The 27,759-nt window shown below is 46.1% G+C and overlaps 1 protein-coding gene across 1 annotated transcript in view; it reads left to right on the top strand.

Moving 5' to 3' along the window:
• Nucleotides 1-27,759, top strand: part of LOC110530970 (adenylate cyclase type 1) — a 49,828-nt gene that overhangs the window by 8,744 nt on the left and 13,325 nt on the right. Inside the window, exons 4-7 of the mRNA XM_036986062.1 lie at nt 10,858-10,969; nt 24,300-24,427; nt 26,400-26,558; nt 26,745-26,886. Coding sequence (XP_036841957.1) covers nt 10,858-10,969; nt 24,300-24,427; nt 26,400-26,558; nt 26,745-26,886 — 541 coding nt within the window. The remainder of the gene's footprint in view (nt 1-10,857; nt 10,970-24,299; nt 24,428-26,399; nt 26,559-26,744; nt 26,887-27,759) is intronic.

Raw genomic sequence — 27,759 nt, 5'->3', positions numbered from 1 at the left:
CATAAATACTGTCTGGTTGTGTTATAATATTTCCCCAAAAGGAAACCAAACATGCCCTGTGGATGTAGCTAAACTCAGAGATGGAGAGAGAGTAACACAATCTAACATTACGGCAGAGTGCTTTGTCCCAGAAAGACCCTGCATCCAAATCCATCCTTACTGAAGAATTGCGATTGATTGTAATATTCATTCCTTGCTGTGTTTTGTTTATCACTGTGAAATGTACCCACTATCCAACTCAAGGTCACTTGCATAACATTATATTGCGTTTCTAAATAGAGTAGTTCCATCATCCATTCAGTGCCTTGCTTAAGGCTACACTGTCCCTCACAGGATTAGAACCGGCAAGTTTTGGTTCCGTGGGCAAAAATCGAAACAGTTTTTCAACAATAATAAACTAACGACGTGAGTTGTAGTGAACGCTCCCCCAACCTCAACTCACGCCAAGGTCAGGATGCCGCCATGTTTTGGCCAGACCGAGGGCACTATGCCATGGCCCATGGGTGAACATGACAACTTCTGGGAGCGTCACATCTTATTGGGTCCCTGGGGAAGGGAAACATGGCCTGTGGAGTCATAGTTCCTCTAGGTTCCAGTGAAAGGTGGATTAAGCAACGCTCAGTGAGCAGTAGACTCCTCCGGCTCTTAAGCAATATCCTGCCTTGGCCGCCAAACTAAGCCCCCTACTGGCTGAGCTCAAATTCTCACGTTCTGTGTCCTCTACAATAGAGCTTTATTCTCCAGTTATATGTCCATCATATTACCTGCTCACGCTGTCTCCTCTAGATTAGAGCTTTAAACTCCAGTTAAAATAGCCTTATACCACTAGCAATCCACTATACCATTACCAGTGGATTTATAGACACATGTATGAGTTGGGATGCTGTTGCGTTTGCTGGAGGGTTTGCTATTGTAGTGGTTAAGTTGGCATTGAGCAGAGCTTCTTGTGAGCAGACAGAGAGGAATTGTGTCTCAGTCAGTGGTGGGTGTCAGTTTTGCCCAATGGCATTAGCTTGCACAGAATGTTACCGGCCGATACACTGTGGTTTCGCTGGAGGGGGACTAGCGATTTATTTAGTGGGTTCACTGAGTGCTTCTTCATGGACTTCAGTATCTTTTCCACTTCCAGAGTATTTCCCTCCCTCCCTCATCCCTCTGTATTCCCTCCCTCCCTCCCTCCCTCCCTCCCTCCCTCCCTCCCTCCCTCCCTCCCTCCCTCCCTCCCTCCCTCCCTCTGTATTCACTCCCTCCCTCCCTCATCCCTCTGTATTCACTCCCTCCCTCCCTCCCTCTGTATTCACTCCCTCCCTCATCCCGCTGTATTCACTCCCTCCCTCCCTCCCTCATCCCTCTGTATTCCCTCCCTCCCTCCCTCCCTCCCTCCCTCCCTCCCTCCCTCCCTCCCTCCCTCCCTCCCTCCCTCCCTCCCTCCCTCCCTCCCACCCTCCCTCCCTCCCTCCCTCCCTCATCCCTCCTTCCCTCCCTCCCTCCCTCCCTCCCTCCCTCCCTCCCTCCCTCCCTCCCTCCCTCCCTCCCTCCCTCCCTCCCTCCCTCCCCAGTAAACAAACAGCCAGTGATCAATTAGAGGTTTGTGGGTGGATCTGCTTTCATATGATTAACCAGCTTTGATGTCTAAGTAATTTGTTTACACCTTCCCCCCCTGTCCCCGTCCTCTCTCTCCATCTCTCTCTCTATCCCCCCGCCCCCTCTCTCCATCTCACTATCCCCCCACCCCCTCTCTCCATCTCTCTCTCTATCCCCCCGGCCCCTCTCTCCATCTCACTATCCCCCCGCCCCCTCTCTCCATCTCTCTCTCTATCCCCCCGCTCCCTCTCTCCATCTCACTATCCCCCCGCCCCCTCTCTCCATCTCTCTCTCTATCCCCCCGCCCCCTCTCTCCATCTCTCTCTCTATCCCCCCGCCCCCTCTCTCCATCTCTCTATCCCCCCTCCCCCTCTCTCCATCTCACTATCCCCCCGCCCCCTCTCTCCATCTCACTATCCCCCCACCCCCTCTCTCCATCTCTCTATCCCCCCGCCCCCTCTCTCCATCTCTCTCTCCCCTCATCCTCTCTCCATCTCACTCTCCCCCCACCCCGTCTATCCATCTCACTCTCCCGCGCCCCTTCTCTTCATCTCTCTCTTGCTCTCTGCCCATTCTTTCCATCTCTCTCTCCCCCACCCCCTATCTCCATCTCTCTCCCCGAGCCCCCTATCTCCATCTCTCTCCCCGAGCCCCCTCTCTCCATCTCTCTCCCCGAGCCCCCTCTCTCCATCTCTCTCTCCCTGAGCCCCCTCTCTCCATCTCTCTCTCCCTGAGCCCCCTCTCTCCATCTCTCTCCCCGAGACCCTTCTCTCCATCTCTCTCTCCCCGAGCCCCCTCTCTCCCTGAGCCCCCTCTCTCCCCAAGCCCCCTCACTCCATCTCTTTCCCCGAGCCCCCTCTCTCCATGTCTTTCTCCCCGAGCCCCCTCTCTCCATCTCTCTCCCCGAGCCCCCTCTCTCCATCTCTCTCTCTCCTCCCTCTCTCTTCCTTTATGTTGTCAGAGGGGCGTTGGGGCATTGAGGTGTTCGGTGGGAAGTTTGCTTAGCCTCGGCATTAAGCCTCTGCAGTGGAGACTAAACTGTATTGCATAAAACAGTGTGTGTGTGGTGGTTAAGCATGGACACATCTCAATGGAGTGCTTCTGATTGCACTACGCCTCTCACTGCACCAAAGGGCTTTACTGTAGGCCTTATTCACATGCAGTTAGTGCCCACTGACGATCCATTATAAGAGATCCAAGCATATTGCAGGGGGTGGATGATGGGATTTGGGTGGGCAGTAACTGCAAAGTAAACAATATTACAACAGTTTAGTCAATACTTTATTATTATCTTCCACAACAGTGGGCGTTATTTGATTTCAAATAAATCAGATCATTAACCCTCATACTACCAACATATTTTACATACTGTGCATAGATTACCAACGGGGGTCATTTTGACCCCCAAGTAGAAACTTTTGGAAAAACCAACAATCATAGCAAAATATAAACTGAATGATTATAAAAACATCATTAGATATGTAAATAATGTTATCTGATGAAAATAAATCTAAACAGACTGTTATTTTTTCTAAATTACAATTCATTCATATATTCTGTTAAACAGAAATGTAAAGATTTCCTTTAAATAATGTGCTACTTTGTAACGATTCTCTTCTTGTGAAGTAGAGGCGGACCAAAGCGCAGCGTGGTGGTTGTTCATTGTATTTATTGACGACACTATACATGAACAAACTAACGGAAAAAAACAAGAAACGTGAGAACTCAAAACAGCCCTGTCTGGTACAAAAACAGGAACAATCACCCACAAACACACAGTGAAACCCAGGCTACCTAAATATGGTTCCCAATCAGAGACAATGACGAACACCTGCCTCTGATTGAGAACCATATCAGGCCGAACATAGAACTAGACCAAAACATAGAAAAACAAACATAGACTGCCCACCCAACTCACGCCCTGACCATACTAAATAAATACAAAAACAAAGGAAATAGAGGTCAGAACGTGACAGTACCCCCCCCCAAAGGTGCGGACTCCGGCCGCAAAACCTTGACCTATAGGGGAGGGTCTGGGTGGGCGTCTGTCCGCGGTGGCGGCTCTGGCGCGGGACGCGGACCCCACTTCGCCATTGTCTCAGTCCGCCTTATTGTCCGCCTCCGTGGCTTACTCACCATGCCCACCCCTCTCAATGACCCCACTGGACAGAGGGGCTGCTTGGGACAGAGGGGCAGCTTCTCGGGACAGAGGGACAGCTGCTCGGGACAGAGGGACAGCTGCTCGGGACAGAGGGACAGCTGCTCGGGACAGAGGGACAGCTGCTCCGGGCGGAGGGGCTCTAGCGGCCCCTGGCTGACTGGCGGCACTGGCGGCCCCTGGCTGACTGGCGGCCCCTGGCTGACTGGCGGCACTGGCGGCCCCTGGTTGACTGGCGGCGCTGGCGCTGGGCTGACTGGCGGCACTGGCGGCCCCTGGTTGACTGGCGGCACTGGCGGCCCCTGGCTGACTGGCGGCCCCTGGCTGACTGGCGGCACTGGCGGCCCCTGGCTGACGGGCGGCACTGGCGGCTCCTGGCAGACGGGCGGCGCTGGGCAGACGGGCGGCGCTGGGCAGACGGGCGGCGCTGGCGGCGCTGGGCAGACGGGCGGCGCTGGCGGCGCTGGGCAGACGGGCGGCGCTGGCGGCGCTGGGCAGACGGGCGGCGCTGGCGGCGCTGGGCAGACGGGCGGCGCTGGCGGCGCTGGGCAGACGGGCGGCGCTGGCGGCGCTGGGCAGACGGGCGGCGCTGGGCAGACGGGAAGCTCCGATGGCGCCGGGCAGACGCGAAGCTCCGACAGAGGCGCCGGGCAGACGGGAAGCTCCGGCAGAGGCGCCGGACAGGCGGGAGGCTCCGGCAGAGGCGCCGGACAGGCGGGAGGCTCCGGCAGAGGCGCCGGACAGGCGGGAGGCTCCGGCAGAGGCGCCGGACAGGCGGGAGGCTCCGGCAGAGGCGCCGGACAGGCGGGAGGCTCCGGCAGAGGCGCCGGACAGGCGGGAGGCTCCGGCAGAGGCGCCGGACAGGCGGGAGGCTCCGGCAGAGGCGCCGGACAGGCGGGAGGCTCCGGCAGAGGCGCCGGACAGGCGGGAGGCTCCGGCAGAGGCGCCGGACAGGCGGGAGGCTCCGGCAGAGGCGCCGGACAGGCGGGAGGCTCCGGCAGAGGCGCCGGACAGGCGGGAGGCTCCGGCAGAGGCGCCGGACAGGCGGGAGGCTCCGGCAGAGGCGCCGGACAGGCGGGAGGCTCCGGCAGCGCTGGAGAGGAGGAAGGCTCTGGACGGATGGGCCGGAGAGACAGCCTGGTACGGGGAGCTGCCACCGGAGGGCTGGGGTGTGGAGGTGGTGACGGATAGACCGGGCCGTGCAGGCGCACTGGAGCTCTTGAGCACCGAGCCTGCCCAACCTTACCCGGTTGAATGGTCCCGGTCGCCCTGCCAGTGCGGCGAGGTGGAATAGCCCGCACTGGGCTATGCAGGCGAACCGGGGACACCGTGCGCAAGGCTGGTGCCATGTAAGCCGGCCCAAGGAGACGCACTGGAGACCAGATGCGTAGAGCCGGCTTCATGGCACTTGGCTCGATGCCCACTCTAGCCCGGCCGATACGCGGAGCTGGAATGTACCGCACCGGGCTGTGCACCCGCACTGGGGACACCGTGCGCTCCACAGCATAACACGGTGCCTGCCCGGTCTCTCTAGCCCCCCGGTAACCACAGGAAGTTGGCTCAGGTCTCCTACCTGGCGTAGCCATACTCCCTGTTAGCCCCCCCCCAAGAAATTTTTGGGGCTGACTCCCGGGCTTCCATCCACGACGCCGCGCTGCCTCCTCGTACCAGCGCCTCTCCGCTTTCGCCGCCTCCCGTTCTTCCTTGGGGCGGCGATATTCTCCTGGCTGAGCCCAAGGTCCTTTACCGTCTAATTCGTCCTCCCATGTCCATACCTCCTCGCGCTGCTCCTGCTGCTGCTTTCTCCTTTGCCCATTACCACACCGCTTGGTCCTGTTGTGGTGGGTGATTCTGTAACGATTCTCTTCTTGTGAAGTAGAGGCGGACCAAAGCGCAGCGTGGTGGTTGTTCATTGTATTTATTGACGACACTATACATGAACAAACTAACGGAAAAAAACAAGAAACGTGAGAACTCAAAACAGCCCTGTCTGGTACAAAAACAGGAACAATCACCCACAAACACACAGTGAAACCCAGGCTACCTAAATATGGTTCCCAATCAGAGACAATGACGAACACCTGCCTCTGATTGAGAACCATATCAGGCCGAACATAGAACTAGACCAAAACATAGAAAAACAAACATAGACTGCCCACCCAACTCACGCCCTGACCATACTAAATAAATACAAAAACAAAGGAAATAGAGGTCAGAACGTGACATACTTACTATCCACATAAGTACTAAAAAGACGATTTACCATAATTTAATTGTAAAAAATAAATAAAATCTAAATACATATTTTGACAAAATCGACTGCCATTTTAAGGGGCAGTACACCAACATTTAAAATATACTTAATTCTATTGACAAAAAGTGATTCATCCATTGATCCTTAGAGTTTTAATATTTACTTACCTCACAGCCAGCATTAGCATTGCTGCTAGTGAAACAAGTTGCATATATTGAATATTGGATATTTTAGGAACTCTGGTATTTATATAACATTTCCCGTAGAACAACTATTTTTCAAAGAATATACACCAATACAGCACTATGTGTACATTTGGAGGGTGGCTGGTTTCTGTATAACAGTTCTAAGAATGCGTTGCCAAAATTAAAGGCAACTCCGCCACTGTTCAACCTCAAATATGAATTATCTCCAGCACCAAACCAAAGACTACATAATGTGAAAATGGCGCGTTTCTATGATCTGTGGTAAAAACATAAAAAGTGCTTCTCTGTGCCATCACAGGGTAGGATTAAAAGTAAGAAAAACAATCATTTTCAAAACCTGCAATGTGTTTCTATCAAGAGGGAGGGTATCTTCTTTGCTTTAATTACAGTATTTTTTTTCTATAAAACGTAGAAATGTGCCATTTTCACATATGTAAACACTTGCTTGGTGCTGGAGATAATTAATATGAGGTTGAAAAGTGGCAGAGTTGCCCTTTACTAAGTAAAACCACAATATGTTAAAGAACATAACCACACATGAAATGCCAGCCATAGTGTAAGTCTTCTTGATATGGGCATCTGCTTTGTAAACTAGATCATGTAATACTGTACAGTCTAATTTCATAGATGCTTTCAAATGCGATTGTATTTATTCATCTCTCAATTTACAGCACATTAATCTGTGTGTGTCTGTTTCTGTTGCACTGAGGAGAGGGAGAAAATAAGGGAGAGAATTATGCACTGGTGTGTGCAGAATTATACTGGGAAAGAAAGAGAGGAAAGTAGAGATGCAAAGAAAATTAGGAAAGCAATGCATCAGACCTGTTTGCCTGTTTGCGAACTAACAATGTGACAACAGCAAAAAAAATATCTCAGTAGCATTATCCAGTCAGCAAAGAATGCCATCTGCCTCATCCTACCAAAAGAGGCTTGCTTTATCCTTGTAGCCTACAAACCAACCGTCTGTCTCTTTCGTAATTCGCAAGTAGCTGAATGTTTCAACCAGAGAAAGAATCTCAGTAAGCGAAACGGCGCCCCTCTGTTTCAGTATCTGTAGTCCATGTATCTGATCCTGTCTGGCCAACGAAGGAATGACATTTAGTATGAGCCCGTAGCATTAACCCCCTAAAGTAGATGCCCGGGCCCCCGAGGATATCTAGTTAGCATAATACAAAAATACAATACAATAGGCGAAAGCATTCCACTGCATTCACCGATGTCGCACTTCCGCATCTGCAGTGAAAGGTGACAGAGCTAGAGCGGTGTTTGTCACACCATGAGATATCCTGAAAATCAGTCTTCTCACAGAATCGCCTGTAGCATTAGAACGGTTTGGCCTGCTTTAGGACGCCCACAGGCCTCACAAGACTCGCCTGAAGGCCCTTTTTTGGAACTATCTGTTTTACCATGTAGTGAATCTGTTATTCAATGCTTTTGTATGGGCTAATAGCAGTAAGGCCAAAACAATTGTTTTATCAATATGTACCTAACTAAGTTAGATGTAGTATAGGCTAATGTTAACTAGCTGTCTCATCATTGCCAATGAAAGGAAGTAAAGCAAGCAAGTATTTTAGCAAGGTGGTCTAGGACAACAAATACTAAAAGCGTGCACTACTCTGTGACAGGAGTCATAGACGTTTTGGCAACATGAAAGAGAGGTTGGCATAGCATTGCTCTACAAGTTGGGTGAGTAATCATGTTTTTTCTACTTGCGCACATGTGTGTATACACACACAGATCTATACACAGAAATCAGCACCATGGACAGCCATATGATATTTAGCTTAAGTTAATTACACTAAATCGTTTTTTTTGGTATATTTAAGTTGTCACTGTAGCAGAGGTGATTTGATGATGTTGAAATGTTGAAGTTGAAATGGTGCTGGAATAGTGGAGGCAGCTCCTGGATTCTTTGTGACTTGCGGTAACTCTCCGTGGTTCTAAATACATAGTAGTTTAGCAGTTTAAAAATGTCTAACACATTGACCATGCTGTAGGTCATGTAACTGTGTTTGTTTTGTGGACTTCACCGGATAGATGTTTCTCTCTGGTTTTGCGATGAATCAAATCAAATCAAATTTGATTTGTTACTTGCGCCGAATACAACAGGTGTAGTAGACCTTACAGTGAAATGCTGAATACAACAGGTGTAGTAGACCTTACAGTGAAATGCTTACTTACAAGCCCTTAAACAACAATGCAGTTTCACCAAACATAAGTATTTAAAAAGTATTTACTAAATAAACTGAAGTAAAATTAAATCATAAACTAAATAAATGTACAAATAAAATTCAAATTCAAATATAACTAATAAACAATACAAATAAACAAAAGGAAAATATATATATATATAATAACAAATAAAAAAATGTGATATTGAATTTACTCTGCCACTGTGTGACTGTTGTCACCATGTTGTCAAGGTGGTGTAAGAACTAATGAGTTATAAAGAAAACAATGCAATTATCAGAACACAGGTTGAAACATGGCTTGTTTCCTGGATTATCTTCCCCATTGAGTTTACCCATGCACCACTACTGCAACATGCCCAAGCCTGCTGACAGTCTGCTATTGTTGCGTAATCCCAGACAGGCAGACAGACAGACAGGTTGTGTCACAGTCGTCTCCTGAATCCCACCTGACACATTATTGTCACACCTGACAGGTCTAGTGTTCCTAGAGCAGGGCCCTCTGGGGGCTTTATGCCTGTTGATGATGTGTCGTGTGTGTGTGTGTGTGTGTGTGTGGTGTGTGTGTGTGTGTGTGTGTGTGTGTGTGTGTGTCACGGCACCACATGCCACCTGTCCTCTCACACAGGGATTTAACAGCATTATCCAGCCAGGGACCCTCTGCTCAAGGTGGCATTGATCAGTCGCTGCGCCCAACACACGCCACCTCCTCAAGCAGAATGTTTCTGTCCTTCTCTTTACAAGAGCCTTCATGTCAACAACTACTTTACGCACGCACGCACGCACACACACACACACACACACACACACTCCACCCCCGAGGGACCTCTAGGCTTGACCCCCTCTGGGTCGCTGTGTGGGTCTAGGTCTAGCTAGCGCCTGACTGCTTCAGAGGGACTTGGTGACATTACAATAAAACGCAATCTTTATTGGTCCATTAGACACTTGATAAAACAGAAATGTGTTAGTTTTTGCTGTCACAGCAGTTCCTAACCTCGCCACACATTAGTATAATAGGGAGAGAGAAGAGATGGTCCCTGGAATGAGATGAGATGAGATCTGGGTGCGGGACATGATGGAAGTCAACTATGGGAAGGTCAACTATGTCTGCCTGGCCTGGTGATGGGGCACTGGAGGAGGACAATATTCAACATTTGGCTAATAACATCGACTCACATAAATGGCCCTAATAGGATGATTTGTTTGATTCAGAAAACGTTCATGTCCTTAAGAGGCAATTCATTATGTGTCTGGGGTGGGTTTTGGGGTGGGAGCTGGGGGTTGGTGCTATTTAGGTTTGGGGCTGTGAGATAGGACTGGAGCTGCATTAAAATGGCTGTTTAACCACAGCTCATGTTTCACCACGAGCACAATGTTTCAAGTTCTCTCTCCAAATGTTTGCTGCTCGTAGATGGCTTCCAATTAAAACAATCACAGTAAATTGAATCCATTGCAGTTCATTACATTGACATCTGGGATATGACAAACTGGCATTTAGCAGCTCACAGATCGTCACGCCGGAGGGACACGGTGTGTGTGTGTATGTGTGTGTGTATGTGTGTGTGTGCGTGCTCTGTCACACTGTGAAAAGTACATCCCAAAGAAAGACAGCAGGGCACTTCGACCACAAGAGCCTTAAACACAGACATGCAAAGTAGTATGGTCAACCTTCATCTGTAGATGAAGACAAATGATCCCCTTACCACACCTCCCCTGCTCCCCCAGCAGTTAGGACAATTCCATACAAGATAACTAAGCTTCTCAGGTCTGAACAGATACATATGCATGTTGTTAGGTCCCCTTAAGGACCTGTTACACCATGTAACTAGGGGCTAGAGTTTTCCCCAGTCAAGACAAACTTTGGGCCCTATATGAGTTGTGTCTGCTTATAATATCTACTCATCTAGTTAGTTTGTCTAAGGGTTGAGATGTATTTATATTTCTGTCTAGTTCCTAACAGGGCATGGCTCTGCTTTGATTCCTATGAGAATCTAGGGAAGAATTATCCATGTTTCTATTCTGAGTTCATCTGCTTGACTTCACTGCCAGTCAGTCAATGGAACAGAACAGGGATCATCTCATTGGCTGTCACGGTTCGTTAATCACAACGTTTGATTGATTGGAGGAAAACACATTATGAATAGAGACAATGCTCACTCACTTCCACTTTGGCATGGCTTTCTAAATGTAATTTAACAAATCCAATGAGACAGTCTGACTTAGCATGGGGTGGCAGGTAGCCTAGTGGTTAGAGTGTTGGGCCAGTAACCGAAAGGTTGCTGGATAGAATCCCCGAGCTGACAAGGTAAAAATCTGTCGTTCTGCTCCTGAACAAGGCAGTTTAACCCACTGTTTCCCGTTAGGCCGTCGTTGAAAATAAGAATTTGTTCTTAAATGACTTGCCTCGTTAAATGAATGTTAAATAAAAAATAGCTTGATGTAACTATTTCTCCTTCTTTCTCCCAGTATCCTGTTTGCTGATATCGTGGGGTTCACCAGTCTGGCGTCCCAGTGTACAGCCCAGGAACTGGTCAAACTACTCAACGAGCTCTTTGGGAAGTTTGATGAGCTGGCCACAGTGAGTCTACAGTTTTCCTGTCCTGCCTCTCTCTGGCGTTCTACTGTTGGACACATATGGAACTTACTATCATTCTCACTCTGTTCCATAGAATGGCTCCTAGACATGCTGGCATGGTCAAGGTGTTGTTCAGTTGCTATACAGTCACGTGGTCCATCCTTATCTACATAATACCCTAGTGCCTATTGTTGAAGTGCTAACACCAAGTCATGTACTGTGGTCATTTGGAATTTGACACATGGATTTCAGTAATTTGCTGCTTTATCATTGGGGAAGATGTTGAAGGTTTATTCATGAGTTATCACAGAAGAACTTGTAGCTAGCTTACAGTTTTGCCAGCTAGCTCTACCTTACTGAAAGCTAAACAGCTTGCTTGGTTTGTTTAATTACCCTCAAGTTGTAGACATGCTGCCCCAAAAGTAAGAGGGAATGTTAGCAGAAATCAATTCGTAGATCAGCATGTTGTGCCGCGATCGCTATGTTGTGACATTGGGACAGCTAACGCAGCAGCAGCTGACTCAGGAGGCTACTACGAAGACTCGCAGCAGAACAGGCCGCTGCTTCATGAAAACAGATGAAAAGTCATAATAATGCTAGCTACTAAAGTGGCTAGCTAGCTAGCTTTTGGTGGAAGCATTCGGCATTGTGTGTGCAGCACAGCTCGTTGGTTAGCAGCATCCCATTCGTTCTATATGAAGTGTGACTGGCTCAGCTAGCAAGCTAATGTTGGACAGATTTACGCTAGCGTTCATGAACATTGTCAATCTTCAGAAAATACTGCTTGTTGAAAGACAAAACTCCTTTGCTAGATAATAAATGGTGTGACTAAGATTTTCTCTCCAAAACTAGGTTGAAAATAACAAAGGTTAAGACTAGAGGATTCTAATATCCCATAAGGTTTTGCATAAATGAGGAAGAATTCTAAACAGTTGAACCAAATATGCTAGTTAGCTACAGCGCATGGAATCATAACTTGTACTAACCTGGGTATCTTCAACCTAAACCAAAAAACGTAAACATTATAGAGATGTATTGTTTTAGATGGACTGTTTTGAGGCAGAAATGGGGTTCAGTCATATTTTCAACATTTGTGACAGCATGTTGTGTCCGAAACTATTTTTAATCTATATCTTCACCCTTTGCGAGATATGAGACTGATCAATGCAGGCGGAATTGATGCACTATCTGACGTAAGACAATGCCTTCAACCTACAATTTTCTAATGTTTTCAGTTTGTGTTAGACCAGGGGACTGTCCTTTTGCTCCTTGGTCTGTGTAGGCTTCGGTCAGGTTTTGACCCACAGCCATATGGATAGTGTCTGTCTTCATTTAAGGATGTGGGATACAGTCGACTGCCTCTCGCAGCCATCATTACAGCTTAGTAGGATGTCATCAGGAACATCAGGGCCCCATATGATTTTTAATATGATTATACGCACTCTCATCTGAGAAAGAGATGACAGGACTCTTAATCCATCCCAGATTTACCCCTGACTAAAGCTCCTATGTCTCCTCTGTGATAGTCTGAATGAACTGAGTAAAGGGGAGGGGAAAGTGGACTAATAGTGGACTAAGTTACTGTATATCTGTCCCAATCTTTCCATCCAGTGGCAAAATACAAATATTTGCATGGTCCATCTGTCAATATAAAGTATTCCATTCTTAGCAACTCTCTTGCTATGTTGGTGCATTTACACTTTAGTACTTCACCTTGTTTTGGCCTATTTAGATTTTTCAATTATCATTGATATTCTTACAATCAGGGAAAATGCAAATGTGGAATCAATTCTAAGATTCAGCTCTCACAACAGGCATCGTTACTGTAGTAGCCTCAACCCATCCCTTCTCTTCTACAGGGAATTCCAGACCTTGATATTAGGCTGACACATGTATTTGTTGTGTTAGAGTTAGAGGGTTCAGACCCCCACCCTTTCACACTCACCCAGCAGATAATTTTCTCACATCTCTCTGTAATCTGGCCCCCATTACTTACACTGTGCACATGCCTGTGCAATCCCTTAATCCACTGGGTTACAACCAAACATTTTTTTATTTTATAGAACAAAAGTCTGTTTGTTTACATGCATTAAACAGAATCAGACAAGACAACTGTAGTTTTTCTAAAAGGGATGAATGGCAGTCAAGACAGTAAAAGGGAATTCCTAGAAGTCATTGTGACATTGGTTATTTTGTCATTATTCCATATTTGATTAGATATATTACAATGCCTTATTTTACAGTACTGTATGTCTTACCAGTTATTCAGAAGAAGGTCATGACCAGCCTGTAGGTACAGTACATTGTAAATAAATACAGACATGTGCGACCACATTTCAAATCGAGCTTTAAGCTATTTCTCATAAACTATTGTGTATTGCGTTGCAGCTATCACATTTTAACACTTCCATCTCCCCAGTGGCTGTGTCACACTGACAGTTGTCCCCCGACATAAACTCCCTCACCTGAGGTTCCACCCTGTGTCCTGACCCATAGCCCCAGTCACTGTGATCCAGGCTGGCAATAAGTGGCAGTGCAAGTTACTCATCCTGCCTTGCCACAGCACACACACATACCCACTCACACACACACGCTGTCTCTCCCTATTCCAGACGATGAGCGGGCGATTCCACATGTCCACCAGGCAGCGTCTCAGTGCGCCAGTCCTGCCCGTCCCCACACCATCCCTACACCACCTGTCCAACCGTTGGACTTGTTGGCTATCCGCCGTGGTAGTGGGCCAGGAACGCAGCGTTCTCTCCAAATGTCCTGCCTTAAGCAACTCCTCCTCTCTTCTCTTTCTCTCCTACCGCGCGTCTGTCTTTCTTTTACTCCCCTCCCCTCCCTTGTGCTCGCCTCTCCTTCTCCCTAACTTCTCACACTTCTTTTTCTCCCACCCGCATTCTATCTATCCCCTCTATTCTATCCCCCCCTCCCCTCTCTCTCCCTGAGACATGCACAATGCAAATGAGTAATAACTTAGTGTTATTTGACTTCAGGCTTGTAAAATATTTAACCTGCGCTGTGCTTGATCCCACTTCCCTTGCGGTCTCAGTCTCTTTGTAACCTGTGCTGTAAACAGACTGAATTACGCTGGATTCTGTCAGAGCTTCTCCTTCACTGCCCTCCCTGCGCCTTAAGGTGAACTGCTGTTGCTCTGTGATTGTGTCAAAATATAAGTTTAAAAAAATACCATTACTCTTAATTTGTTTAACCCATTCTGTCTTAAACAATGGGGTACTCCTTTATTTGAAGGGCACCTAACCTAAATGATGACTTCATAACACATTTGTAACCCATTGGGCCTTTTGTTTTTCCTTAATCATGTGACCTGATTAGGAACAACTCCAGGCCCTATCATAGCCCGTAACCTGGAGTTTTTTTTGTGATCAGGTCTCCTGGTGTAGGACAAATACAATTAGCTTGTGATGAAGAAACACATTCCACTTTTTCATCCGTCCCCCTCCTGCTCTAGCACTGTTTAAACACTGTTTCTCTCTGTTTAGTTTTTCATCCGTCCCCCTCCTGCTCTAGCACTGTTTAAACACTGTTTCTCTCTGTTTAGTTTTTCATCCGTCCCCCTCCTGCTCTAGCACTGTTTAAACACTGTTTCTCTCTGTTTAGTTTTTCATCCGTCCCCCTCCTGCTCTAGCACTGTTTAAACACTGTTTCTCTCTGTTTAGTTTTTCTCCGTCAAGACAGAACCTGAAACAACAGTCTCTGTGCAGAAAGAGACATACTCAGGGCTGATTAATACAGCAATATTATGCAATTCATTTGAATGGTTCTGGCTTGTGTGTGTGTGTGTGTGTGTGTGTGTGTGTGTGTGTGTGTGTGTGTGTGTGTGTGTGTGTGTGTGTGTGTGTGTGTGTGTGTGTGTGTGTGTGTATGCTTGTGTGTGCGTGCGTATGTGAGCTTGTGTGCATGTGTGTGTTTTCCTGTCTGTTTTTATTCCCCCCCTCTCTTCTCTCCCTTTCTCTCTTCCTCTCTCTTCCTCTCTTCTCTTAACGCCTCTTTGCATCTGAGCACTTAGATCGGCTCACAGCAGCTTGATTCCCTGAATGGTGTCTTTCTTCCCCATGCTGTTCCTCTCTCCCTCTGTTCCCTCCGCTTATTGGTGGACTTCCATTTTTTGTTGGACGCTTTGATATTTCTTCCTCTGACCTTTTGGATTATTTCAACAAGTCAGAGCTCCTTTTTGGTTCACACACACACACACACACACACACACACACACACACACACACACACACACACACACACACACACACACACACACACACACACACACACACACACACACACACACACACACACACACACACACACACACACACGCGCGCGCGCGCACACGCACACGCACACCACACACACATTATCATCATTGTGTAAATGAGTGGAGTGTCAGAGAAGCCATTGGACACAGCTGAGCACAGCAGTCCCATGTCACATAGCGTCCTTAGGGAAGGGACTGGCCTACAAGTAACTGACAAAATAAAGGAAACACTTGAGTAAATGAGGGGTACAAAGTATACTGAATGCAGGGGCTTCCACACACATGTGGTTCCGGAGTTAATTAAGCAATTCAAATCTCAGTGACTTTGAAAGAGTTGCCGGAAAAGAGAATACTTTTTAAAAATGTTTTATTTATTTCAACTTTATTTAACCAGGTAGGCCAGTTGAGAACACGTTCTCATTTACAACTGCAACCTGGCCAAGATAAAGCAAAGCAATGCTACAAAAACACATGGGATAAACAAACGTACAGTCAATAACACAATAGAAAAATCTGTATACAGTGTGTGCAAATTAAGTAAGGAGGTAAGGCAATAAATACTCCAATAGGGGCGAAGTAATTACAATTTAGCAATTTACACTGGAGTGATATGTGCAGATGAGGATGTGCAAGTAGAAATACTGGTGTGCAAAAGAGCAGAAAAACAAATATGGGGATGAGGTAGATAATTGGTTGGATGGGATATTTACAGATGGGTTGTGGACAGCTGCAGCGACCGGTAAGCTACTCTGACAGCTGATGCTTAAAATTAATATAAACAATCACAAACAATCAGGTGAGCAACCAGGGTGAAACCAGAAACCAGAAATATACCAGCTGGAACGCGTGCTACGGGTGGGTGTTGCTATGGTGACCAGTGAGCTGAGATAAGGCGGAGCTAAGAGAAGATATAAGTCTCCAACTTCAGTGATTTTTGAAATTCATTCCAGTCATTGGCAGCATAGAACTGGAAGGAAAGGCGACCAAAGGAGGTGCTGGCTTTGGGGATGACCAGTGAGATATACCTGCTGGAGCCCGTGCTACGGGTGAGTGTTGCTATGGTGACCAGTGAGCTGAGATAATGCGGAGCTAAGATAAGGCGGCGCGAGATTAGGCGGAGCGTTTAAAGAGTGTTTAAAGTGTGTGTGTGTATGTGTCATCGCATCTCAACCCAGTTGAACACTTATGGGAGATTCTGGAGCGACTCCTGAGACAACGTTTTCCACCACCATCAACAAAACACCAAATTATGGAATTTCTCGTGGCAGAATGGTGTCACATCCCTCCCATAGAGTTCCAGACACTTGTAGAATCTATGCCAAGGAGCATTGAAGCTGTTCTGATGGCTCTGGCGGCTCGCGGTGGTCCAATGTCCTGTTAAGGCGCTTTATGTTGGTTTCCTTCATTTTGTCAGTTACCTGTATGTTGTCATTGACACAATGACACAGATCAATATAACACAATATTGATGGGCTAGGGCCATGGCCAGGCCGTCTTGTCTTGATAACATTCTCTACTACGCCCTGTCATCTTGAAGAGGGAGGGGACATGTAACAGTTAGGATCTGGATGTAAACATGAACCCCATTAACCCCTAAACACCAACAAGAGTCTATATACATGTGTGTGTTCTAAAGTGTGTGTCTGTATATCTGTCCCCTTCTCTTCTTCTCCCCATATGTCTGTCTGTCTGTCTGTCTGTCTGTCTGTCTGTCTGTCTGTCTGTCTGTCTGACTGTCTCTCTCTCTCTCTCGCTCTCTCTCTCTCTCCGATTTCAAGTTGTGGAACAATGGGTAACGCTGCTTCGAGGGTGGCTGTTGTCGATGTGTTCCTGGTTCGAGCCCAGGTAGGGGCGAGGAGAGGGACGGAAGCTATACTGTTACACTGGCAATACTAAAGTGCCTATAAGAACATCCAATAGTCAAAGGTACATGAAATACAAATGGTATAGAGAGAAATAGTCCTATAATTCCTATAATAACTACAACCTAAAACGTCTTACCTGGGAATATTGAAGACTCATGTTAAAAGGAACCACCAGCTTTCATATGTTCTCATGTTCTGAGCATGGAACTTAAACGTTAGCTTTCTTACATGGCACATATTGCACTTTTACTTTCTTCTCCAACACTTTGTTGTTGCATTATTTAAACCAAATTGAACATGTTTAATTATTTACTTGAGGCTAAATTGATTTTATTGATGTATTATATTAAGTTAAAATAAGTGTTCATTCAGTATTGTTGTAACTATCATTATTACAAATACATTTTTAAAGAATTGGCTTTTTTTGGTCCTCCAATAATCGGTATTGGTATCGGCGTTGAAAAATCATAATCGGTCGACCTCTACTCTGTACATTATGGCTGTATAGATTTCTCATGGGTGGCATGGTCACGTGACAAGGCCAGAGTAATCCTGCATGGCTCGGGTTTGAATCAGCCTCCTAAGCCCTAGCTCACTAGGTAGATCAGATGAGCTAACACAGGGACAGGAGAAGAGAAGCAGCACAGCACAGAGAGAGGACTGAGAGGAGAGGAGGGGCCTTTCTAAGCACCAGGGCTTTTCTGTCCACAGCTCCAGCCTCTATTTACCCACTAAAGCCTATCTATAGCCAGGCTCTATATATCCCACCACCTGTTATACCCTCACTGTCTTGGCCCTAAGATATCCCCCGACCATGGACGTTATACCCTGGTTTCACCCTAGTTTCAATCTGGTTTCACCCCTGGTTGCTCACGTAATTGTTTGTGATTGTTTATATTAAAAATATGTAGTTTAGGTGTGTTCCCATGTGGGTACATATAGTGGTGTAGGTTTAGGAATCTTTACTAGCAGATTGTTTGCACCTCTCTTTTGGATGGGATGCTCATTTTGCATCTAGCTATATCTGTCTTCCCTATATCTGTCTTCCCAACTACTGAGGTCATGTAGGTTTATGGATATTTCCTGGTAGGTGGCTTAGCCTATTAGTGCAGTAGCTACACTACATGACCAAAGGTATGTGGACACCTGCTCGTCCAACATCTCATTCCAATGTCATGGGGGAATGCGGGGATGTGCTTCCAGGCACAAGAGCATTAGTGAGAACGGGCACTGATGTTGGGCGATTAGGACATGCTCGCAGTCAGCGTTCCAATTCATCTCAAAGGTGTTCGATAGGGTTGAGGTCAGGGCTCTGTGCAGGCCAGTCAAGCTCTTTCACACCGATCTTGACAAACCATTTCTGTATGGACCTCGCTTTGTGCACGGGCGCATTGTCATGATGAAACAGGAAAGGTCCTACCCCAAACTGCTGCCACAAAGTTGGAAGCACAGAATCGTCTAGAATGTCATTGTATGCTGTCGCGTTAAAATGTCCCTTCACTGGAACTAAGGGGCCTAGCCAAATCATGAAAAACAGCCCCAGACCATTTTTCTTCCTCCACCAAACCTTACAGTTGGCACTATGCATTGGGGAAGGTAGCATTTTCCTGGCATATGCCCAACCCAGATTCAGCCATTGGACTGCCAGGTGGTGAAGTGTGATTCATCACCCCAGAGAACATGTTTCCATTGCTCCAGTCCTATTTCGGTAAGCTTTACACCACTCCAGGCGACGCTTGTCATTGCGCATGGTGATCTTAGGCTTGTGTGTGGCTGCTCGTCCATGGAAATCCATTTCATGAAGCTCCGGACAAAAAGTTATTGGGCTGACGTTGTTTCCAGAGGCAGTTAGGAACTCACTGGTGAGTGTTGCAACCAAGGAGACGTTTTTATGCGTTACTCGCTTCAGCACTCGGCAGTGCCTTTCTGTGAGCTTATGTGGCCTACCACTTCGCGGCTGAGCCGTTGTTGCACCTAGACGTTTCCACTTCACTATAACAACACTTACAGTTGACTGGGGCAGCTCTAGCAGGGCAGAAATTTGATGAAATGACCTGTTGGAAAGGTTGCATGCTATAACGGTGCCACGTTGAAAGTCGCTGGGCACTTCAGTAAGGTCATTCTACTGCCAGTGTTTGTCTATGATTGCATCGCTGTGTGCTTGATTTTATACACCTGTCACCAACCGGTGTGGCTGAAATAGACAAATACACTTATTTGAAGGGGTGCCCACATACTTTTGTTTGTATAGTGTAGCTCTTATGTTGTACAGTAGGAGGATGTTCTCTTTAACACTCTCTGGTCTCTCTGGTCTCTCTCTTTCCAACGACAAATATGTTCTGGCTCTTACCCAACCCATCGGTTTCTGGACCAATCAGACAGCCCCGAATGTGTTTGCATTCGCTGAAGAGACAGGGAGGTACTGAAATCCAGACTCATTGCGCAGAAGAAACTAATGTCCGTGGGTGTGGCATAGTGTTTAGCCGGAGCAAGGAGTCTGGGTAGCCTGGCAACCATTGAGTGTTAAACTAAGAGAAAATTAATTCTCTCTTCTTTTCTTTTCTTTTTAAGGCTAAGTCCCAAATGGCACCCTAATCCCTATGTAATGCACTTTGTAGGGAATAGGGTGCCAATTGGGATGTAGACGGAGACTTACCTGTTAGTGAACAGTTGGCACGCAGGTCCTTAACGCAGGTGGCTTAACTCTGTGGCTTGCTCCTTTGGCACAGTGTAATTGCCTAAGCTGTCTATTTGAATTGTGTGTGTAGGGGCCCGATGGAACAGAGGAAGTGAAGTGGAGTCTCAGAAGTTCTAATGAAAATGTATAACCTCTGTTGTTTCTGCAGTCACACAGCTGTAAAGACCTAGTGAAATAGCTAGAGGCCTCAAATAGAGCCCAATACACTTGCTCTCCTCTGAAGTTTCAGAGGTTTCAGTACATGTTCCAAACTATTTTTGTGTCTATTTGATTTAGGTTACACTGTTCATTCTACCTAGTTGGGTCTGGGTAGTAAGCTGAGATTAGTTTTAGGCTTTGGAGGGTTGATGGTGTACGTTTTTGTATTTGTTCTTTCTATTGTTCGATTCTTTAATCAATACTACTGTCTTCTCAGAAGTGAGGCTATGTGTCTCCCATCTCATTGTTTATGATTAGATAGCTAAGACCTAGTTTTGCCTTGACAGGTTATGTGGTCAAGAGACCACTGTAGTCCCTGTGCCCAAGAACGACAAAGTAACCTGTCTAAATGACTATCACCTATTGCAACTCGCATACCGCCCCAACAGATCCACAGATGACGCTCTCTATTGCACTCCACACTGGCCTCTCCCACCGGGATATGAGGAACACACGTTGTCAGAGGAAGGCCGAAAAACTGCCGAAGACCCCAGCCACCCAAAGCCAAGGACTGTTCACTCTGTTACTTCACAGCAAGCGGTACCAGAGCACCAAGTCTTGGACCAAAAGGCTCCTTAACAGTTAACCCAATGAGTCCCACCGTATTGCTGGTGCATTTTGTACTTCTAACCCCTTTCAAACATGTTGTGTTTGAGCTACAGACTTCTGTTGTAGCTCAAACACACAATTTGTCTAGTTCTTCTGCATCCATAGATACCAACCATTAGTATCTTTGATTAACGGGGGCCGAGCTAGAGCTGTGTTTGTCAGGCACGGGCGGATCCCGAAGGAGAAAAATATGTTTTTCTCTAAGGTGCTCACAACAGTTGTTAGAAGGTAAGGGCTTCTTCTAAATAGAAGATTATTGGTAATCCCAGGACATAGTGTCTATAATTCTGTAATAAGCTCACATAGTTGTTGTCAAACTCCAAACTCCACACAGTTAACGCTGACTAGTTGGATATTCATTTCCCAGTGAGCAAAACGTTTCTCTAATTACAGAGTTCATATAAATTCCTTTTGATCAGGTTTTTGCTATGACTTACCTTTTTTAAATTTACATTTTTCAATAAAACTCATGAATGGAACTGTTTTTGTCAAATTATTTTGTGTTATACTGGTTGTCCTGAAAAGAAAATGGTAAAACACTTAATTGTGAGTTGAAATATAAGTCAGATAAATGAAAAGCTGATTTTTGCTAGGATCTCGTGACTGATAATGTCTACCCGGACTATTTGCATTGACCCTTTTTTGCACCGACTCTATGCACACTCACTGAACTCTACCCACACACACACACACACACACACACACACACACACACACACACACACACACACTACCTATGCTCATACACACAAAACACACATACACATACACATACATATTGACGCCACACATATTCACATTTATACACTCTTCACATACGCTGCTGCTACTCTGTTTATTATCTATCCTGATTGCCTAGTCACTTTTACCCTTACCTACACATGTACATATTACCTCAACTACCTCGTACCCCTGCACATTGACTGGGTACCCCTGGTATATAGCCTCGTTATTGTTGTCGATTATGCTACTATTTTCTATTTTTATTTGCTAATTGACTTACTTTTTAAGTGCACTATTGGGGAAGGGCTTGTAGTAAGCATTTCACGGTCAAGTCTACACCGGTTGTGTTCGGTGCATGTGACAAATATAATGTGATTTGATTTATGATGAATTATGATTTTGTCCGTTAGACGAATCAGAGTTTTTCCACATTATTTTCATCATTCATTATTGCTGCTAAGCTCATATCAAAACAGAGAATTTCCTTTTTTTATGTTTATCTTTTAAGACAGTATCTGACTTGAAAGAAATATGCCTCAGTGCCACTCAGCGATAACAAACCGTGTGTAACCTGTAGGTACAATTATGGAAAGTAAAACCATATTTTACGCAGCTAACAAGCTCTCTCAATTCAATTAAATTCAAGGGGCTTTCTCTCTCTCTCTCTCTGTCTCTCTGTCTCTCTGTCTCTCTGTCTCTCTGTCTGTCTGTCTGTCTGTCTGTCTGTCTGTCTGTCTGTCTGTCTGTCTGTCTGTCTGTCTGTCTGTCTGTCTGTCTGTCTGTCTGTCTGTCTGCCTGTCTGTCTGTCTGTCTGTCTGTCTGTCTCACTCTCTCTCCCTCATTGAACACAAATAGACTTGAATGTTAGAAATAGAGCTTCCATCTCCACGTTCTTCTTCTGAGTTTTTTTTGTTCACATGCTCTGCTCAGCCCACGATCACATCCCTTCCATGGAAAAACAATGGGAGCTGGGATATTGTATTGCCCCATAGCAGCCCAGCCCCCACCCCTAGTTCAGCTAGCTCACAGTGATGTCTGTGGCTCACAGATCCTTAATGATGGGTTAGACTTCCACCGCACCTTTCATCCCAGAACAGAGCACAGCTTCACATCATGCCAGGCAGCCAGGCAGCCAGGCAGGCAGCCAGGCGGTGTGACTCACCAACAAACGTCTACAACACTGATCATATGATATGATGGAGTGGGGACTCTTGTGGTTCTGCGCTTAGAAGCATTTCCTTACTTAAGTTGGAATTGCACTGTACAGTACATCTTGCAATAAACTGTATGTTCACGTTAGTGTGTACTTCACACACAGTAGCCTACATTATACTACATTGATGATACTAGTTGGAGTGGGGACTGTTTTTATCTGTTTTCATTTAATGACATTTTATATCAAATCAAATCAAATGTTATTTGTCACATGCGCCGAATACAACAGGCATTACACCTTACAGTGAAATGCTTTCTTACAAGCCCTTAACCAACAATGCAATTTTAAGAAACTACCTAAAAAAAAGTAAGAAATATATAAGAATTGTGTGCTGTGCAGAACATGATGCAATATACTGTATGTTCACATTAGTGTGTACATCACGCACAGTAGCCTACCGAATGTGCAGTACCCCTATAAATGAAGTACAACTTCTAAAGGCTTTATATAGCATACATAAAGGATTCATAAGCACTACATAAATGCTTCACAAATCATCTATAAACATATGGGATACTCTACAAAGGGTGTATAAAGCGCGCCCTGAAATCAAATTGTATTTATATACCACGTTGATACAACACATGCATTTCAAGGTTCCAATTCAGATTTTCATACAGTATGTTAACATACAGCATGTTCCCTGAATGGCTTGCAGTGGTTCTTAATCCTGGTCCTGGGGACACAAATGGGTGCACTACACACCTGATGATGAGTTGATCATTTGAATTAGCTGTGTAGTGCTTGGGAAAAAACAAAACGTGCACCCCTTTGGGTCCCCAGGACCAGGATTAAGAACCACTGGCTTAGGGGAATGGGTATTAGATAGGGAGGGGTTGAATATGAGATAGAGGGCACCAGGCAATCTAACATCGTAGGTCTGGCATACTGCTCTGAACATTAGAAAGCTTATGTGTATACACAGTGGCCAGTTTATTAGGTACACCCACATAGTACCGGATCGGACCCCCCTTTGCCTCCAGAACCGCCTGAATTCTTTGGGGCATGGAAACGTTGCTGAATTGGTTTCAATTGAGCAACCAGTACACCACTGCCAGTAGCCTGTACCGTTGACACCAGGCAGGATGGGGCCATGGACTCATGCTGCCTACGCCACATCCTGACTCTGCCATCTGCATGACACAACAGGAACCGGGATTTGTCGGACCAGGCAATGTTTTTCCACTCCTCAGTTGTCCAGTGTTGGTGATCGTATGCACACTGGAGCCGCTTCTGGTTTTTAGCTGATAGGAGTGGAACCCGGAGTTGTCGTCTGCTGCAATAGCCCATCCGTGACAAGGATCGACGAGTTGTGCGTTCAGAGATGTTGTTCTGCACACCACTGGAGCTCTCCGTTATTTGCCTGTTTGTGGCCTGCCTGTTAGCTTACACGATTCTTGCAATTCTCCTTCAACCTCTCATCAAAGAGCTGTTTTCTCCAAAGGACGTCCGCTGGCTGGATGTTTCTTGTTTGTCGCACCATTCTCGGGAAAAGCTAGACACTGTCGTGTGTGAAAAGCCCAGGAAGCTGGCCGACTCTGAGATACTGGAACCGGCGTGCCTGGCACTGACAATCATACCACGCTCAAAGTTGCTTAAGTCACTCGTTTTGCCCATTACAACATTCAATCGAACAGTAACTGAATGCCTCTATGCCTGTCTGCCTGCTTTATATAGCCCTCTTTCTCTACTCTCTCTCTCTCTTGCTCTCTCTCTCTCTCTACCCCGTCTCTGTCTCTGATTGACAGGAGAACCACTGTAGGCGTATAAAGATCCTGGGAGACTGTTACTACTGTGTGTCAGGTCTGACACAGCCCAAGACTGACCACGCTCACTGCTGCGTGGAGATGGGCCTGGACATGATCGACACCATCACGTGAGTCTATAGGTTTCTGGTAAACACTCACTCAGTCATTGCTAGCACCTTGGAGCGTAGCGCTGCGGCATTTGTCTCTCCATGACGTCCTGTTCTTGGCCAGGTCCCGGGCTGATGTGATGTGATGTCCCAGGTTGTACGGGTCGTCCATGGTTACCACGTCACCTGTCTGCTAAATGAACTAGTGTAGCACACAGCCATTTGGCATAGCCAGATCAGGACCTAACATAAGGACAACTCAGAGAATGCTATTCTGTTCTTCTGAAATTGTCACGCCCTGACCTTAGTTCCTTTTTTATGTCTCCATTTTAGTTTGGTCAGGGCGTGAGTTGGGGTGGGCATTCTGTGTTGTTCTATGTTTTTTTGTTTTGTGTTGCTGCACCTTACAGGACTGTTTCGTTTTCGTTTCACTCTCTTTGTTATTTTGTTTAGTGTTTCTGTTCTAATAAAATAACATGAACACTTACCACGCTGCGCATTGGTCCGATCCTTCATACTCCTCGTCAGAAGAGGAGGAAAACCGTTACTGAAATAGACTTCATTTTCTTCATATCATGCCTCTTTAGACCTGTCTAAAATAAATAATGGAGCTATTGTGAAGGTGTAGGCTGTATTACATGGGTTTATTAGACTTTAAAAATGTAGCTGTTCAAGAGGTCTGCATCAGTGTCTTGTAGGCTGTGTGTGGAAGCCTGGGGGATGTGTTTACATAATTAACGGTCAATTACCATGAGACCAACATTTTGTGACTGCCACAGCCCTAGATACAGACACATTGAGTTGTGATGGACAACATATCACATAGCTCTGTATGGCTCTATGGAATGAGCCTGCTGCATGGCTTTCAGCCATTATATTGATTCATTTGGTTTGACCAAGGATAAAGGCCCAACTGAAGACTGGGGATATTTTTGCTATTCTCTATTCTTCTCATCTAAACCACAGTGGTTCAAGTGAGTCCAGGCTGAAGGATTCCTTAGTGGGATTGTCAATGGCTGCTATGAATACATGCCAAGACTGCAGATAGAGTTGAGAGTGGAATCTCATTTGAGGGCGCGGGAATGGAAATGTATTTGGATGCTTCCTTATGAAGCGTGAAAGTGTTTGTCTCATTTGCATGTCCTGCACAATTTGGAGAAAGAAGAAAGAGCTCAACACTTCAAAAAGCTTTATCCCATCCCGTATTAAATGCACGGCCATGGACTTGGTCTTATATGGCTCTATGTGCACAAGGCCACACCGGATGTCAGTATTCATAAACAGACAATATAGGACCATACACAGACACATAGAGCTACAGTGCACAAGGAAAACACATGCCTTTCTATGTTAACGGTAGATTCATATGCATATTCATTTATATTCCTATTGGTGGACTAGTATAGCATTTTGCCCTGTTTATTTTAGTCTAAAGATTGCTCTTAAATCTCACCCTGCTCCTTCCATACGGGTGGAATTTTCCTTTGTCTGCACTCTTACATTATTAAAAAAAAATAGTTTAGAATCCGGAGTAGCAACCATTTTGTCCTTCTGGCTTATCTCCCCAGAACATGTACTTTTTCCTCGAGAGAGAGAGAGAGAGAGAGAGAGAGAGAGAGAGAGAGAGAGAGAGAGAGAGAGATAGAGAGAGAGAGATTAGAACTCAGAACTCAGCTGTCTGGCCTTTCTATATTATTAGGTGAAGAGGAGCAGCACCATTTATCATGGAAGAATAACATTTGTGGAATTTATGACATTGCCTGCTAAGGCAATACATTATTTGTATACAGGAATGCTGTAGTACACACAAACATCTACTCGTATGCACACACTCACACACACATGAATGCAGGCACACTTAGGGACTTGGCACTTGGCTGGCAGGCAGGTACACACGTACGTACGCACACACACACATATACACACAATCACACACACATACACACAGTATCAATGTTTTAATATTGTAATTACTCTCCTCGTGCACCTGCAGGTCGGTAGCGGAGGCCACCGAGGTGAATCTGAACATGCGTGTGGGTCTCCACACGGGCCGGGTGCTGTGTGGGGTCCTGGGACTGAGGAAGTGGCAGTATGACGTGTGGTCCAACGATGTCACACTGGCCAACGTGATGGAGGCAGGGGGACTGCCTGGGTTAGTACCTGTTACCACCATGCCAAAATCTACTGTCCCAACATCACACACAACAACTTCACACACAACACAGACTGTGAGCAGCACCTCTGGAGCAATTAGGGGTTAAGTACCTTGCTCTAAAGCACAATGACAGTAGGTAGCACCACATGAGGCTGACTGTTTGTGTTTCTCCTTCTCCACCAGGAAGGTCCACATCACCAAGGCGACCCTGGACTCCCTGAATGGAGACTATGAGGTTGAACCAGGCAACGGTCATGAGAGAAATGCCTTCCTCCTCAAACACCAGATCGAGACCTTCTTCATTGTGCCAACTCACCGACGGAAGGTGTGTTTGTGTCTGCGTACGTGTGTGTGCTTGTGTGTCTGGGTGCGTGCGTGTGTGTGTGTGTGTGTGTGTGTGTGTGTGTGTGTGTGTGTGTGTGTGTGTGTGTGTACAGTATGTGAGATCTCCTGCATGGGAGTGTATATGTGTGTGTAGGATTAGAGGTGTTTGTATGTGTGTGTGAGGATGAGTGTTTATGTGTGTTTACATTATGAAGCAAAGTAGAAATAGACACATTTTAGGACACAGATCTCATTTGGTCTTATAGTAGTTAACTTAGGTTCAGTGATGACATCTGTGGAACATGAAGTAAGTCTACTCGCAGTTGTCTAGCCATTAGGATTCCTGGTTTTTACCCAGGCAGCCCGGGTTCAACTCCCGGTATGGGAACTCGCATTTTGGGCAGCAGGTAGCCTAGCGGTTAGAGCATTGGGCCAGTAACCGAAAGGTCGATAGTTGTAATCCCTGAGCCGACAAGGTGAAACATCTGTCGATTTGCCCTTGAGCAAGGCACTTAACCCTAATTGCTCTAAGGTCGTCACTGATAATGACTGACCCTGGCCGTGACCACACTGTCTGAGGGGGAGTTGGGATATGCAAAAAAATATATTTATAATTCACACGTACGTATCAATTGTACATTTGTGAAATAGGACAAATATAAGCAACCACCAAATTATTACTAAATTATTATATTAGCATTCTTAGTTGGACTAGGAAACACAGTATGGGACATAACCTTGGGCATACTTGAACATGCTTGGATATACAGTACTCGACATAACATTGGAAATACTTGGAAATATATACATGAACTGCACATAACCTTGGCATACTGCACATGGACAGATGCAGTAAGACTGCCAGAAGTTAGGA

Source organism: Oncorhynchus mykiss, chromosome 8 (assembly GCF_013265735.2).
Source record: "Oncorhynchus mykiss isolate Arlee chromosome 8, USDA_OmykA_1.1, whole genome shotgun sequence".
Taxonomy (NCBI): Eukaryota; Metazoa; Chordata; class Actinopteri; order Salmoniformes; family Salmonidae; genus Oncorhynchus; species Oncorhynchus mykiss.
The sequence above is the reverse complement of the archived record's forward strand: the minus strand, read 5'-3'. Positions and strand labels throughout refer to the sequence as shown.